Source organism: Rhea americana, unplaced genomic scaffold (assembly GCF_003343005.1).
Source record: "Rhea americana isolate MKP2758 unplaced genomic scaffold, rheAme1 scaffold_59, whole genome shotgun sequence".
In the NCBI taxonomy this organism is placed as follows: Eukaryota; Metazoa; Chordata; class Aves; order Rheiformes; family Rheidae; genus Rhea; species Rhea americana.
Window position 1 is genome coordinate 2,612,949 of NW_028186745.1, and position 17,626 is coordinate 2,630,574.

Consider the following 17,626-nt stretch of genomic DNA (forward strand, 5'->3'; position numbering starts at 1 on the left):
CAGACATCTGTTTTTAAACCATATGTTAAAACTAAAAGCATTCCGTGACTGTAAAATACTATCCCCAGACAAATGTCTCATCCACAAAACTCATTCTACATGCTCAGCTTAGAAGGACCTTGCTACATTYAGACAGGGCCAATCACAACCTGCTAAGGCTACATTACACTTTCAGCTGATTCTCAAGAAGTGGATTYAGCTTCCCGAGACACAAGCCAAAAGAAAAGCTGGGTGCAGGAATTTTGGTAGGGGTTAGGCCTTCTGCATCTGGGCTACAATGAGAAACTTATAAACTTATTTTGTTGTGCAAAATATTCATAATCTTAGCAGAGGAAAGAAAAAATGAGCAGTCTTATTGACAAAAGCACAGTAAAAAATCTGTTTATGTTTATTAAATTTCTGAATATAAGATAAAATAAGTTACGGCTTTCCCTATTACTGCAGGAAGGCATTAGACAGTTTAAAGCACATTGAACAATCTTTATATTGGTAGAAAACAATTTTTATAGCAATATATGTAGCAGAAATACATTTTCATAATTGGAAATTAAAAGCTATAATATGGTCTATTTGGCCTGGATAATTTGTAGCATCTTCCCTGTAGCAAATACAAGGATGCAGATTATTGCAACGAAATTGTAATTTAAAGAGAAATATGGTAGTATTCTTTAATATCATCTGACAACTTAGATATTTTACTTCCTGGAGGAGCAGGAAAATCTGAATTTATATTGTGCTAAATATTACCAGCATGAAATTTGTGATTCTTACAGGTGGATCAGTATTTTCGTTGCCAGATTTGGAAACCTTGCTGTTTAAAAAAAAATTATTAAGGAATATTTTAATTCCTATTAAAGCTTTACTCACTTGCTCTCTCCTTTCTGATGATGGAAGGAAGTATATAACAAGTTTAAGAAGTATGGTCATATTCATTTTTAGGGATACATAGAAATAGTTAACATCTGCTTTATATAAGGCACATTGAAGACAGGCAAACATTAAAAACTTTAAGAGTGAAATTCAAAATAAGCAAGTAAGAAATAATTTTGAAATATCTTAGAGCCACTTCCTTCTTTGTTACGACTCCTTTAATATTAACCTATTTTATCTGCATTCAAGGCCAACAAAAAGAGTCTGTCTGTTTTTTCATAATTTTTATTTCATTACTCCTGATAGAAGTAATGTGATTCCCTGTTGTAGTCAAAGAGACGGATATTGCATGTTAGAACCTGCCCTTTTTTGCACAGTGCAAGTTCACTTAAAAATGAGGGATTTTCTTCTGATGAGAAACTCTTGTATGGGATGTATTTTGGTGTAACAAAATATTATCATCCACTCAGATGATAATTTACTGTTAGCACTCTATGATCTTCTGTTAGCACTGTTATCCGCATCACAAGATCATACCTCGCAGTTTCATGGAAGATTACATGGATAACTCTTTTGTCATTTCTGTACTTCAAACACAGTTCCAGATGCCAGAGTCAACTGATGGAAGTATGCTTTTAGACTATCCAGAGCAAGAAATTTATTGTAGCTTATTTTCTTGAAATCTCTTTTATAGGAGGATGATCTCCATTAAATACCATTTCTAAATTTTCAACTGGCTATTTCTATAAGCTATTACAGTTTTGATAGTTCATCATTACATTATGAACATCATGTAAAAAGGAAATAAAGGGGGATCATCTGAGTATGTATTTAATTTTATTTTTCTATTTCAGTGTATATCCTCTTCTACATGCATTTTTTTTCAGTGGTTTATTATTTAAGAGTATTAGGATTGGGGGAAGTTAATGGCAATATTTTTGCAACCAAAACCTGTCCTAAATTGCCTTTTGACCCAAAGTGTAAACAACCAACCAGATAATACAATCCAATTTCYTAAAGACAATTTGAAAAAAAACTAAATGAATGACACACTGGAGGTACATTTGTGATAAAGCTAGTAACCTAAATGTTTTAAAAGATTTGTCAAATTTTAGCTTTTGTTTTAAGAGATGTTAGTATTTCACTGTCTCTCATACTTAAAAAAATGCAAAGTTTTTTATTCTAACATCAGAGTGAACTTAAATGGACTATTAGTATCGGGACATATTGGTTGAAATYGGGATGAGGGATGTTCCTACACTGTCGGTCAGTTCTCTATGTTCACAGTTCAAGAAGTACATTGGTATTAGAGCTATGATTCTTTCTGCTCTTTCAGAAAGAAGAAAGTCGTTTCCTTCATTTTGCGTTTACTACCCAAGAAAGTAGTAAGATTTCTGGTTTGTTAAATCATTAAAGCCCAAGATTTCTGTAGAGAAGCTATCAATACACTCATCTGGGAGGTATAATTGTAGCACAGACAGACATCTRTGTCCTGTCTTTAATCTGGCTAATTTGGGCACCAATAGCAGCAAATTAGTAATGAGTCTGGGGTTTAGAATAGGTAGTACATGTTTGCCTAAGATGCTGAGAATTGACACTTCAAAAATACTGAATACTATACTGAAAATATTTAATCACTTGGGGAGCACACAGCCCACGCAAGGARACAAAGCAGCGTTCTCTGATCTACCAGTTATTATTTCCTGTTTAAATTCATCCTCAGTATCTAGTTATGTAAACCTTGGTATCCCTAGTCCCAATAACCTTAAATCTTTCAGACCTTCTTGCCAACTGCAAGAAACTATCGTGTTCAATACTATAAAGCAGATAGATCCCTTGCAAACAGATGGTTCCAGAAAGTAAAGTAAACAAGAAAAATACCTTGAGTGAAAGAGTGAAAAATTGGAATGAAATACGAAAATGAATGGGGAAAAGTTTAACCAGGATGTTATTCTATGTTGGCAAACAGTAGGTTCCAGCCAAGAAGACTATGATGAAGTGTGACAATATAAATGTAACATCTATATATACACATTTGATGTTTACTGCACTACCTAAATGTACATGTACAACTGAGGGCTTTTTTTTTACCAATATGGAAAAAAAAGTTGAAACGACTATGAATTATTGGACATGTTTAATCTAATTTCACAGTTTGGTGGAATTGTATGTTCTCCAGTAAAATATCAGATCATGACTAAGTTCTAGAATGAACAACACATGCCCAGTCATAAGAGGCAGAATTAATTAAATTAGCTACGTGAAGAAAGCCAGGCAATCCAAATGCATGGAGAGTGGGAAACATTCTAACATTACAGTTGTAACACAGAATCCAAAGTCCTGCAAAAAAGGTACCTGAAGCAAAACTCAGATTTGAAACCCAGCAAAAAACATCCATGAAACTCAAAATAAGATTGTCATTGCAAGYATCAGTAAAAATGAACAAATCATCAAGCAAAGAGGGCTTTAATAGTTTTAATTTGGACATTTGTGTCTGAACCAGTGTTTATGTGAGAACCTACATTGGGCTATTAAATGCAAAGCTCCAACATTAACAATTTAAATAAATAGAATTCAGACATTGCTATGGCAAGAGTAGCCCATTAAAAATACATAGAAGTAGTGTGTGTAAAAGGAATACAACGGAAATGTATTGTTGGCGACTGTACTGGTGGAGATGTGCCAGTTATTGGGATCAAACATGCCAAACTCTTAGCGTTAATAAAAACAAAGTACATAGGTAAAGCTACAGGACRTAAGCTGTTATGAGGAGGGGTGCAAAATTTCATGCCTTCCTACAYAGGAGTACTGTTACCACAGTCCATTTAGTGTCCTTACAAAATATTCTCTCTGCTTTCCTGAGTGTACGAGAAGGTTGTTTGGATTTGGGCAGGGGGAGGAAAGGGACTTTCATGTGGCAGTTGCAAGTTGAATGCGAGTACGAGAGAGATGACACGCTGGCAGGCATTTGACAGAAAAACACAGTGGAGCAAAGTCTGAAGCCTGGTTATGTATCTGTCAGCCTGATATTTTTACGTAGAGAAAAACAAGTGGGCATTGTGTTACAAAGGCTTACTAAGATCACCGTTAAGTGAGATATTCATCAGGATCAGATTTTGTAGAAAGCGAACAGCTATTGCTATGTAGGTGCCAAGACTGCGTTTTCCAAGCTGCTGTAATTCAGTTATGTGGAATCTTCAAAGAAATAAAAACAGATTTTTTTAAAAGGGATTGAGATGGTGATTCCTAAATTATTTTATAGACAGAGGTAAATAAATCAGTGCGTATGTATAAACCAATTTAAAAAGTAATATAAAGGATATTTACACATTTAAAAAATCTTAAAGACTGACAAGAATTTATACTGGCTTCAAGTTAACATTGCAGAAGCTGTTAAGATTTATTCTATATGCCAAAAAAGGGTGAGTCTTGTTTAAGAGACAGTAGATATTCCAGAAAGCAAAAGTGTCTCTGGAAACAAATTATCCATAAATACATTAACGTTGCTTGGAAAAATAAAAATAAACATAATTAAAGTGCTTCTTATGGACAGCAGGTAGTTTGAGAGATTACAGCTAGCCTAGGTGAGTGTAAATATTAAATCTACTTTAACACTATACACTTGATGTAATAGTATGACATTTTGTGAGGCTCTGTGCTTGTGCTGCTGCTGTGAGCTGCCTGTTCAGATGTGTAACACCCAGACCCCGTTAGACTCAACCTAAAGACTTACCAAAAATGCAGCTGTGGATTAAAAGTCAAGTCTGTGTTCAGTGCTGTTAAAACAGAGGATTGAACCAGCAAAACAGCTGCTACAGCCTGACTCTTGTCTCGGTAAAGTATGGAAAATTACATTTAGCCTAGAGAAATCCCTGAATACCATAAGGAAGCCGGAAAGGCAGGGAATTTTTACTCTAATTATACCCAGCAGACAGTAGGTCCCTGAAGGACTCTTGCAGGCTCATTCAAATGAGAGCCCTCCCCAGGCTGCAGGGTTCTCTGCCAGGTGGATCAAATGCTTCTCCACAGCCCCTGCCCCTGCTGAGGGAAGGGACCTCAGAGAGTAATTCTCACTGTCCARTACGTATTTATATTATTCAGGGGATTATCCTTTGACTGATGATGATATATTGGCAGTTCTTGTAAAAATATGTCCAAAAAAATGAAGAARGTTAAAAAAAAATACCCTGAGCACTCTGATTATTGCAGCACAGGAGAAACTCAGTGAATGTAGTGGATATTTCTTTTTCCTTTAATTCATTTGGCATATAGATAAAAACATATTTCCACCTTTCCTCATGAGTGTAAGGAGTGCTTAGCCATACTTTAATAAAGAAGTATCTTTCAGTTAAACTCTTCTATTAGTTGCAGACTTGAGACTTGTTATTACACTCTTTTATACATTCAATCCACTGTTCTCAAAAATTGTGTTGTTTTTATTCATTTTTATCCTATTCTCACACTTTTTTAATTTGATCTTTTTGCAGTCTACAAATGTTTTAGCTTCAGCTTTCAATATTCATAAAGAACATTTTTTTCAGAGGCCTCTTATTTAAAACAAGAAAGATTTCTTTTAAAGGGAGATTTCTCTGAAAGGCATTTCAAGGGAACATTTCSCTGGTGTTGTTAACAAAATTCTTGGTGTAGCCAGAGTTCCCAGACATCACTTGGGCTACTTATAGGGTGAAATACCATTTGTTGTAAAGAAACTGTAGAACTGAGCGCCATATGATTTAGCAGTCAATACTTTATAAATAAACAGCTTTTACATGATGTTTCTGACCTGAAACTGTTTCTTAAATCGATTTAACCTCACAGTATATCTTGGTGTCACATTTGTTATGATCTCATGAGAAATAACAGATTTAAGGCAGGTCACAGTATCAACTCTTTTATCAGTGCAGTTACTTAGCCATTTCACTTGTTATATATATGTGCATATATATACATAGTCTTAGTGAGACAAAAACAGGGCCATTTTTATGCCTCTTGAGAATGGTATAATCAAAATGGAGGTTTGCATAGACTTAAAAAATTTTTAGTCTGCAAATCAATGGGTTTTTTGGAGTAAAGGCAAAGGCAGATATTTGATCTTGTACTCTTGAGGTTTTAGTATTTTCTAGACGAGCAAAAAGTACTTTTCAAGATCTACAGTGATACTGTAGATGTTAGGAGCAATCTATTTCTTATTCTCTACAAAACTGGTTAAAAATTGTGCTGCTCATATATGAGCTATTTAAAAATTAGTCAATTACGTGGTATTTTTAAAAAGGTCCTTTTTATAAATAAATGATTTCCTATTTTATTTAAAAAGCATCAAAAGAATTCTGTATAATAAAAGTCTGCAATATGAAAAGCAGTACAGAAATACAGAAGTTTGGTCTRTGAAGAGCTGCTGCAGCACAGTGCATAGCTTCTCTTTAAGCAATCGAACACAATTCGCTGATATTATATATGAAGGGATAAAGTAATTGAAAACATACTTGACAGAACACCTATTTGAGTGTCTATTGCTATTGCTATCATAGCTATCAAGGAAAATGATGGTTGCACACCAGTGCGGAGGACATCGATTAAATATGATTCCTTGATCTATGTGTGGTTACAGCTTACCTACATGTCTCTGTGGTAGGTATGTGTTAATAAGGGGCTGGGCTGAATCACACAGGTGGTAGTAAAATAGGAGCAGCTTAAGTGTAGCTTTACTGTTCCTAGGAGGGAGTCAATCTCTCCACACCATGCTTTGTGCTTTGTGCTTTCTAGACCTTCTAGTGTCAAGTATCTAAAAGGATGCTGCGTGGTATGGAGCAGGTATATCTTAAATGCAGTTCCATTTAATTCATATTCTAGCATATTCTACTTACGATGTTCTCCTTAAAARGAGTTTGGAAAAAGAAATATTTATATTCTCTAACCACTATTTGGGAAGTGAATAAAAAAAGGAAAGGTAACATCTAATTCCAGTAACATAAGCATTTTCTGTCTMTTTCAAAGGTATTATTTTTTCAAAGCAATGAAATTAGTCAGAATGTAATTTCTAGAGAAAAGGCATTAGTGAGCATGCATTATTGTATGTATAGTCTGTATATTTATGGGGTCATATATTTTCTGTAACAGGAGAAAATTGATTAATTTTTTTTTCAATGAACTGATTGTCAATAATTCTCTGCAAGTGTTCTATATCATGCAATTAAGCAATTTTATTTAATGGTGAYTGGGTAAAATGAGTGGGTAACATTAAATTTCATGGCAATCAAACAGTGATATGCACTGCTCCACAGTGCTTTTAATGTAAAAACATTAAATTTTTAGTTTGGGAAAATTACTTTTTTTTTTTTGTCTACATCAAATTAGGAGAGAAGATGCATGCCCATTGTGTAATTCCAGATATATACCAAAACCGTGACTTAACATTAAATYTAAAATCAAAACAAATGCCTCAAAACTTGCTTCATATTTATGCAGTAAGAAGTATCATAAAATGGATACTTCCAAGTCTTACAAAGTCACATATTTAAGCTGTTTTAGATGGGGCACAGTTTTGAAATTAGTGTTATTATGTTAGTTGATCAGAACTAATTTTTATTTTTCTAAACTGTGCCAGTATCTAATATGATATGACTCAATGGCACGACAATTGACCCTTTAATCTATATGATGGTATTACAGTTTTTGCCCTCATTAAATAAAAAACATAGCATAGCATCTGCTGACTGATGTAAAATTGTCAGTCGGCTGTGAGCCTTGCAAAGCCACAAATTCTAATGGCAACCTTGAAGTCTTACCTTTCATTTTCTAGGAAATGTAATATAAAATTCTTAAATTTGTGATAGAAAATAAAACTGGATCTTGTACCTACATTTCAGTTAGATAGAATATATTAAACCTTTGGCGTTAAAAATTGTAAATTGTAATCCCTCTGAAATAATGAATTAATTCCTTATTTCATGCTGAAAAAAATGAAGAAACTTTTTTTGGGGGTCGAGAAATAGGTGTTTGAGGTGAACAAAAAGCAAGAATTTAGGGTGTGAAATATCCTACACATTCTAAATGGTTTCTTATTTGGGAGGAGCTTTATCAACTGCATTTGGTACTCCATGGCAATTACATCATTGTAGAGTGATCCAATAAAAGTTTTAAGTAAGTTACATCATCACAGCTGTAATAACTCTCATCCTCTGTCTTAAAAATTTTCTCTGAAAAAAACAAAAATAATGTGATAATGCTTAACTCAAACAAAAATAAAGGAAAGAACGACACAGTGATTTGTGCAATTTTAAAACATGTAAGTGATGTGCACTAGAAATTTACAGAAAATCTCAGTGGTGTTTGTACTCATCTGTCAGCTTATAGGATTTTTTTTCCCAATAAAACTCCCTGCAACATTGTAAAAGAGAAAAGAATTTAGATGAACTAAGTTGACAGTGCTGCTTTAGAACCAGAAGCTTTATTGCTATGATGGAATCTTTGGCTGCTCTAATTACATTTCAAGTAGTTATGTTTTGGGGCATCATAAAGATTTGGAACTGTTTTTTTTCAGCACATATTGCCGAAGACTTAATATGTCTACTAAGAATAATGTGTCTGGAGAGTAGTACTAAAATTCCCTCTCTCTTTTTGTCTCTGTTGCTTTTCCTATTCTCTTCATTTCAGTCTTATCTCAGTGAAAATGTCCATTTCAGCATGACCTGAAATATATTTTAAGGATTTAAGATTGTAAAAAATGAGTTATGAAAGTATTTTCGCAAAAATTTGTAATATCATAAGAAAATCTGATCACCTTGTTTTAAAAAACATAAACGAATGCAGATTGTGGGTTATTATTGTGGGTTATTATTGTGGGTTTCTTTCTTTCTAGCACTTTGGAGACCGGTGGGCTGCCATCTGCAGGTGGACAGAAGATCGATGGGTCCTTCTGCAAGATATTCTTCGTAAATGGCAACATTTTGCAGAAGAGCAGGTGAGTAGTGTTAGAAGTTATAAATTGGAATGTTTTTCAGAAAATTGTGCTAGGAATGGCCTGACTGAAGCCTTTTCATTCTGTTCTCTCCAATTTTCTTGCAGTGCCTTTTTGATGCGTGGCTTACTGAGAAAGAGGATGCTGTGAGCAAAATTCATACAACTGGCTTTAAAGATCAAAATGAAATGCTGACCAATCTACGCAAAYTAGCTGTATGTATTTTTCATTGTCCTGTTTTATGTTTAGCTTTCCCATTCATCAGTTTGAGTGTACCTGATTTTCATAGAATCATAGAATCGGTTAGGTTGGAAGGGACCTCTGGAGATCATCTAGTCCAACCTCCTCGCTCAGCAGGGTCACCTAGAGCATATTARACAGGGTTGCATCCAGGCGGGCCTTGAAGATCTCCAGAGGAGACTCCACCACCTCTCTGGGCAACCTGGGCCGGTGCTCCGTCACTCTCACAGGGAAGAAATTCCCCCTCACGCTCAGGCGGAACTTCCTGTGCTTCAATTTCTGCCCATTGCCTCTTGTCCTGTCACATGGGACAACTGAAAAGAGTTTGTCCCCGTCCCTTTGACACCCTCCCTTCAGGTACTTGTACACATTGATAAGATCCCCCCTCAGTCTCCTCTTCCCCAGGCTGAAGAGGCCCAGCTCTCGCAGCTGTTCCTCATGGGGCAGGTGCTCCAGCMCTCTGATCATCTTYGTAGCCCTACGCTGGACTCTCTCCAGTAGCTCCATGTCTCTYTTGKASWGGGGAGCCCAGAACGGGACACAGTACTTGAGATGAAGCTTCCCCAGGGCTGCGTAGAGGGGCAGGATCACCTCCCTCGACCTGCTGGCAACACTCTTCCTAATGCACCCCAGGAGACCATAGGGTTATTTTTCCCTGGGTGCAGGACTCCGCACTTGCCCTGGTTGAACCCCATGAGGTTCCTCTCTGCCCAGCTCTCCAGGTTGTCCAGGTCTCTCTGAATGGCAGCACAGCCCTCAGGTATATCAGCCGCTCCTCCCAGCTTGGTACCCACTCTCAAACAATATCGTTCAACAGAACGGCTTTTCATATTTCTAAATGGACCATTTCATCTCAAGGGCATGAAATGGTTTGATCCAAGAAGAACCTTAAGAAGACCTCTTTTATTTTTAATATTTCTTTGCTGATGTTATTGATATACACATGTATGGCTGAGTCATATGTATTTATACAGGGAAATACACACAAATGAATAAGTACTGATCATACAGCAAAACTTGATAAATGTTCTTTAAACTTGAAAAAGCTAAAGACTCAAAAGTTGTGAAATACTTTAATTAGTATTAGTTTACAACACTACTTCAACTGTACATACACCCTTTTCCATGTGTCACCTACTTCACTCTTTAGATTCTAAATACTCTTCATTTTGTCATCTATAAATGGGGAATATACTTCTGAGTGATCTAGGAAGATGCCTTGCCTGTAAAGCTGGGAAATTTGGCACAGTCTAGACTTCCAGATGGTTTTATTGCTTTAGGGCCTTTAAAAAGAAAATGGAATGTWAGATTCTATTTTTGTACATGAGAATGACTATTTATACACTTGAAGGAATGGAAACATTTATGCTAAAGTAGGTAAAGTGTCGTTATAGTAAATAGAAACTTCAATGGTAATCTGCTGTTTAAAGCATCAGGGTGGTAAAGGTTTGAAGGTGCTATGGATAAGACCAGTTTGGGTCGCTTTCAAAATTGGTTGGAAATATGACATCAAGAAGGAGATATTTTAATAGTATTTTCATAAATTTGGTTAATGAAATAAATATACATTCTTACAAAGTTAATTATAATGTCTGGTTAAACTGTTGTGTTTTACTRTAAGTAAAGTATTGCCATTCTTTCATGAAATTAAATGTTTGACCATGATAGTAAATAAAGGGATTCCTCAGTCCCCTTGAGCCTCAACAAGAATTGTCTCATCCGTGGCAGAGCAGTTGGGGTGTTTTAATAGCAACTTAATTTTCTTTTTTGCAGGTGAATAACTTCTGAGATTTTTAGAAAAAGCTGATCTATAATGTAATGGTTTAGCTATTTAAATGCTGATAGTATGCTGGAAAAAATACAGCCTATATAGTGTCTATGTTTTGAGGCAGAAATATATTTTCTATTGGATTCTAGACACAGTAGCAGCCTTCTCCAAATTCTAGTGAGTACGTATTTTACCTACACACAATACCAAATTGTCAGGGGTTGTAGAGGAAGATGTACCATTTTAGTCTTCTATAAGTCWCAGAGAATTTGTATTACTGCATTACCCATATGCAATTTTTTGCAAGGGAACATGTTCTTCCATGGTTGAACTGGTTTTCTTTAGGAATAGGGAAAAAAGAGATCATGGTATCTGGAAACTAATACTGAAATTCAAAGCATGTGTCTCTTGGCATGTAATGTTTTAGCCATAGAGGTGTGTTTGGATGTAGTGAAGGAGAAGCTGTCATGAAAAATCTCCTTTATAATTAGGCCAGCTTGTTTCACGATTGTAACGGAAGGTCTGTGAGGCTGTGAACAGAATTCACATTCATTCTCTTACTAATGCAAAAAAAAAAAAAAAGAAGTTTACATTGATAACAGTATGGTAGCTTTGCTCTCTAATCATTTCCAGCAACAAATTACAGTATTAGTTCCTCCTTTCAAAAAGGAGTTCAGTTAGAACCAAAACCTCGTATGTTATATCTTCAGAACTTCAGTTTTGGTATCACAATATGGTATGAGAGCTTCCAGCCTATTTTTCCTACTTCTCTCATATCCAACCTGGCACAAAGTCATGTACTTTAGCTAGATTTGAATCTTTTAAGACTGAAGGAAATTCTGATACTTTGTTAAACTATTTAGCATTATGACTGCTCATTTGAAATTCAACAGTCCTCTGAAGTACTTTAAATGATGTTTTTGGTCTGTTTTGGGAGGTTTATTTTGGGTCTGTTGAGATGCTGTTCACAGCGTGAAAAAATTTGTTTTTAGGTCTATTAAKAAATACATAGTAACAAATACAAGGTAAAATACTGAAGAGAGAACTCATGGCAGTTTTCATGCATATTTGCAGTTCAAGATAACTGTGAAGAAATCTGGGTTTAACTATTATTTGCTAACAAAGAAATACAGCATGTTTTTTTCTTCATGGTAATTTTTTGTCGTGTTTCTCAAGTGGGAGGAAATACACTTTTAGTTAAGAAGGCCTTTGAAAGTGAGGACTGTTATTCCTTGAAGTTAGATTTTTATTTACCAACACTCTCTAAATTGATATTCAATATGTATTTTCAGACTTTAATAAAGTTTTTAGTAAGTGAAAGGAAAGGGATTGATTCTAAATCAAAATTTCTACACATAGATTCCTTTTTTGGTGGTTTTCTGCTGGGAGATTTTTGCAGCCTAAATTCTGCTCATTTATTTAACAGCTCAAAATCTGATTATTTGACCTTCTATGAACAAGCATGTATTTCCCCRAAACTTGATTGATGCTGATGATTTGACTACAGGCTCACCATTGCTAATAAATAATAGTTCCTTATAAGTTTTTTCTCAGATATGATTCTGCCAAACTGGGAGAARGAGGCAAGTTAAAACTTATTTTTAATAAAAACAACTGTGTAAGTTAAAACARCTGTATAAATTAAGTGTTATTATTCAATTTGGCATCAGAATACACTAATGTATGGAGGCTGGGATACACCCTGAGTGGTGGGAGCAAGAGTTTCAGAATCCATTTAATAGAGCAGAGATTCTGGATGTCCTGAACATTATGTTGTTGTCTCTTCTCTTCCCTCACTTACATCACTCAAGTTTCATTGTTATTTTTTCCCAGCTGGAATGAATGAGTGACTGGAAATATATTGTTGGTTAATGTAGCAATTCATTCGGTTCTAACTGTACATTAAATTTGATACCAATTCAGTTGATTTCTTCCTTATTTATGTACAGTACCCACAATATCTATTTGTCACAACTTTTATTCAGATAAAACTCATTATTGCAAGAAGTTCTGCATGTTTCTGAATAATCATGAATGCCTTCTTTCACAGGGTTTGTTCCATATTTGTATGTAAATATTTATTTCCTTCGTCATTAACTCTCTTCGGGGACCTAATTAGTCTAAAGGGCAGAACAGCTGTTTAGGCATTGCTACTTTGCTTATGTATTACCAGTGACTTCTCTTTGTCTGTTTGTGGTGCAGATGGATACTTTCTCAAGTAGTAAAATATTTCCTTAAAATAACTTTTATATTGGTCCCCCTACACCATAAGCATTTGTTCACTGTCATTGTCATTATCTCTGAATTTTTATATGAGACAAAGAATGACATGAAGCATGGACTAAACTGGAGGATATAATGTACTGAGTATGTAGAGCATAAGAGGACAAAGTGAAGTGAAATTTTACTGCCATTTATGGCATGGTCTTGGTAGGTTATTTTGATGCCCTGCACCTAGATTTTCCAACCTGTAAAATGTAGGTGATGGTGTTTTTCTATTCCATAAAGCAGRCTGAGATATAACAAAAGGTATACAAGATCTAGATATTTATATTTAAAATTAATATTACATTAGTGTAGGGTTAACTTGCTTCACTTGATGCAAATTTCTTTAGTTATTAGAAGAAACAAATTAGTTTCTACATTAACACTGAGTCTTGGAATAAATCTCTCAGCAGCCAAACAATTTTTTTTATGTTTTACAGCAGATATTGCTCATAGAATATTACAATGAGCAAGGAATGAGTTTGGTGATATTTAAGAAAAAGAAAAACAATAATAATTAAAGTAAATGCCTGAAAACAAAGAAACAACTTGTGGAAGCATATTACCAACAGAGAGAGTAAATAATTAAAGAGAGTAATTAAAGAGAGTAAACCACTTTACAGTGTTCGAATATCAGAATGTTGATGCCTTACTACATGTTGCCATTGACACACCGCACATGTATTTTGAATAAGCTTCTGAAAATATGGTTAAATGTTTTCATGTTGTGTTAAATGTTATGATTATATGTGTCTATATTACAGTTCTCCAGCCCATGCTTTGTATCTTGCGTGTAGACATTTTGCTTGCACATACTGTGAGAGTAGTAGTAGTATGGCACATTGATATCCTTTCTTTGTGAAGGTTAATTAAAATACTTGAAGATGTTCAACTAGGGAAGATCTAGCACTGTAACATAATGAATATAGGTTTATAAAAACTGAATTAAGAAAGAACTACTCTAAAAGAAATCTTACATAAATGTATTTCATAAAAGATATGATTGAATTACTTGATACTTACTGGTGATTCCCTTGCAGCCTGGTAAATTGCATATTTTGTTGTTGTTTCCCAAGTATTTAGATCTGTTCTTACAAAAATAAAAATCAGAACTAGTGAACAGTATTGTCTATTGTAGCACATTGATAGGTTTTCATTAAAGAAATGTAAAAACAGAATTTCCCAGTATATTTTTTTACAGGTTAACACATGCCACCAAAAGAATATTGGGTAATACTGAGCAATAGCRTTGATGGATACAGAGTTTTAGCATCCTTCCCTTTTTGGTGGTTCATTTGCTGATACATCAGGGCCTGATGCTTAACTGATTAGTACATTGCATAGCTGTTGACAGCTGTGGAGATTGGGAATAAAATACGACTGATCAGAAAATCATGTAGGGTACCATTTAGTTCTCCCTTTTTGATGGTTTTAGTTACTGGCTTTCAAACCAGCTTTTTCTGCCACCATGGGCCCCAGGGAGAAGTCAAATATAGTAATCCTTGAAAATTCAGGTGGTAAATTGCTTTCCACCTAGTCTGCTCTGTATGTTAGATCTGCTGCTATGTCAGATAAATATGAAGTATATGAGTTGCTGTTTGTTAGAGAGATGTCAGTTTAGACTTTGATGTTCATTATATTTATCATCACTATCTATGATGTTTTGAATCATAAATGTTGGAAATAGTGGAAAGAATATGGTTTACAAAGGCACTAATTTTTCCTTTTTCTAAACTGTATTTTAGATCACATTTCCGATGTTAAGGCTGCGGGAAAATATATGTAGACTAAATTCTGTTATCTGTAGTTGATGCATAACAACAATTGAAATCTATGGAGAATGCTATGGGGATTAGATTACCATCCCCCGCTGCATAAAGATTTCAAAATTTGGCCTTGGTTAGTGCAGATAAGTGTATGGAGAATGAATGCTTAAGGGGCAAAAGTCAGTGAGGTAGAACTAGGAGCAGTAGTAAGAAAAAATTTCCCGGTGGCAGCTGGAGCTGTGGATGACTCTTGAATCTGTGAACCGCCTACTTCACAGAGCGCTTTGTCAAGATTTCGAGATCTCTCGGCAGTTTACTTCAGCAGGGTCCGGACGACTGAGGATTTCTCATTTTCCGTGGGCGGCCGTGCCTTCTAGCGGCCTGATGGCTCTGGGGGAGGGTGCAGCAGTTGCAAAGGGGAATTTCCAGGCCCCCAGCTGCACGGCAGCTTTCTTTGCACACTCAGGGGAGCTCCCAAGGCTCCCRGATTGCTCGGCAGCCTACTGCCGTGTAAGTAGGGCCTGCAGAAATCCCAGAAAGTGAGGAATATACAGTTCTTTATCATTTCCAGAACTAAACACCTTAGTTTCAAGAGCTGTGGGGTTTTTATCCTGCTTTGGGGTAAAATACTGTTTTTCTAGAAACCTTTACTTTTTTCCCCTCAATCAGTCTTAATGTTCCATCTCTGGGCACAGTGCAGCAAAACTTTAAAGTAACATTGTTTGAAACGTTGATACAGTTGTTAACATTAATGCAGTTTTAAGGTTGCTAAARTCACACAGCCTTTTTTTTGATTTATATTCCAACCGGAGGCGTACTGTGATGTCTGGAATTGCTCCACCTGTCATGTTTTATTGCCTTGTGAAGTCTAATGTGTCCATTCCASTATGTCAGCTTCCCCAGCAGTTTTTTACAACAACAGCAGTGCACAAGTATAGGAGTTTGTGTGAAATATCCTTACTCATTTTCACATTTCTTTATGGTGCTTTCTTTGGGGTCTTTCTTCTAGGCTTTTCTGTATGAGTTACCATTCTTCTTGCTGTYACTTTGTTTAACAGATCCTGAAAGGAGATCTGGAAATGAAAAGACAAATGATGGGTAAGCTGAGTTCACTCAGCCAAGACCTCCTTGTAGCTGTGAAAAATAAAGCTGTGGCTCAAAAGCTGGAAAGTCGTCTTGAAAATTTTGCTCAGCGCTGGGATAGCCTTGTGCAGAAGTTGGAGAGAAATTCTAAGCAGGTTTGTCAAAAACATCATTTTGTCAGCTGCTGACAGTTAAATCCTTTGCCAGTCAAATGCCTGAAGTAGTTTTGGTGCTGTTTGTCATGTTGCTTTAAATCTTTTCCCTGCATGATTGCTTCAGACACAGTTTATTTTTAGGACAGCAGAATACAACTGTTATATAACTCTCCAGAGTATAACTTATCTCTTTATTTTTGATCCCTCTTCTTTATGGTGTTGATAACTTTATAGGGTCCTTATCTGTGTTTATACAACCCATAATGAAAATACTTCCAGTTAATTTATTTTTAACCTAGAATAGTTGATCACTTCGTATATACTGTTTTTATGCCTATCTCTGTGGAGTAGCACTTAGTCTGAAATTGCTATTAGAACCATTTAGTAGTTAAACCAAAATTATTTTTATTTCTCTTCAACAGTGAAAGTTTATGTAATTACTGTTTCACTTCTGCTGACTAAGAGATTAAAAATGAGCCTATAAAAAGAGAAGCTTCTCAGAAAAATAAAGGAACCCATACCTGTGGGGTATAGTAAATATCAAAATATTTATATATTTTTTATTTTATTTTATTTTATTTATGAAAAAAGAAAATCATCCACTCTCATTCTGTCTTTCTTCTTTTTGTTACCTATAATATATTTAAAAAAATAAATTGAAGTGCTAATGTTTCACATTTGTTAAACCAGATCAATGCTATGGTRTAGTATTCCAAAACGTATCCACTTATTTTTTCCTTACCATCTGTCAACATCTCTTTCTTGATGGAATTAAACCAAAATCTGCTCGTTTTTTCCATTCCCTTAGCTCATCAATGTTCATTCAGCTTCATACTGATGTAATTTGACTATTGAAATGGAGGAGGACATTAAAACTTTCTAATAGTAACACAGAGCAGAATGTTATTGCATGCCCCTCTGTAACTCTCCTAGAGCACTGGCCACATTCTGGTCAGTCTGATTCAGTTCCCTTTACTGTGCTGCAAGTTTCTGTCACTATATGCTAATGCTTCTGCCACCTTATGCTAGACACATATAGGGAAAGATAATTAAATGAAAGCTGCTATGTTTCTTTTGCTTTGGCCATTGCTGTTTAGCTGAAGTTGGAAAAATTAATTTGGGAGAGCAGAAGAGAGAGAAACACAATGGYGAAAGGGACCAATTCCACTTAGTAACATAAGTCAAAAAGATTTTATACTATAAAGCATTTGCAGTGATAGCAATTGAAGATYTGATTTCTCTCTTGCATTTTTGCACTAGGAAGCTTATTCCTTCTATGCGGAGAAAAGTCCAGAGATGCATTTTGAATTCGGGATAGCTAAGGTCTCGTGATTTCAAGAACTCTGTGTCAGATCACAGGCTCATGGGTTTTGGAAACTTCTCTAAAGAGTACATTCTTCAGATCTTCTGTAGGGCAGYGCTGCCCTCCAGCTTGGATTGTTTTGCAGACAATACACAGACGAGATGTATTTTTCCTTGTGTGGTTCCAGTTCCCAGCAGTACCTCGTGCACAGTCTGTACA

At 35.4% G+C, this 17,626-nt stretch overlaps 1 protein-coding gene across 9 annotated transcripts in view; it reads left to right on the forward strand.

The window, feature by feature from the left end:
- DMD (dystrophin) overlaps positions 1-17,626 on the forward strand; it is a 1,137,868-nt gene that overhangs the window by 321,801 nt on the left and 798,441 nt on the right. For all 9 annotated transcript variants that reach the window (XM_085319436.1, XM_085319439.1, XM_085319437.1 and 6 more), the window contains 3 exons: positions 8,729-8,830; positions 8,935-9,042; positions 15,925-16,104. In XM_085319436.1, the coding sequence (XP_085175562.1) occupies positions 8,729-8,830; positions 8,935-9,042; positions 15,925-16,104 (390 nt within the window). The remainder of the gene's footprint in view (positions 1-8,728; positions 8,831-8,934; positions 9,043-15,924; positions 16,105-17,626) is intronic.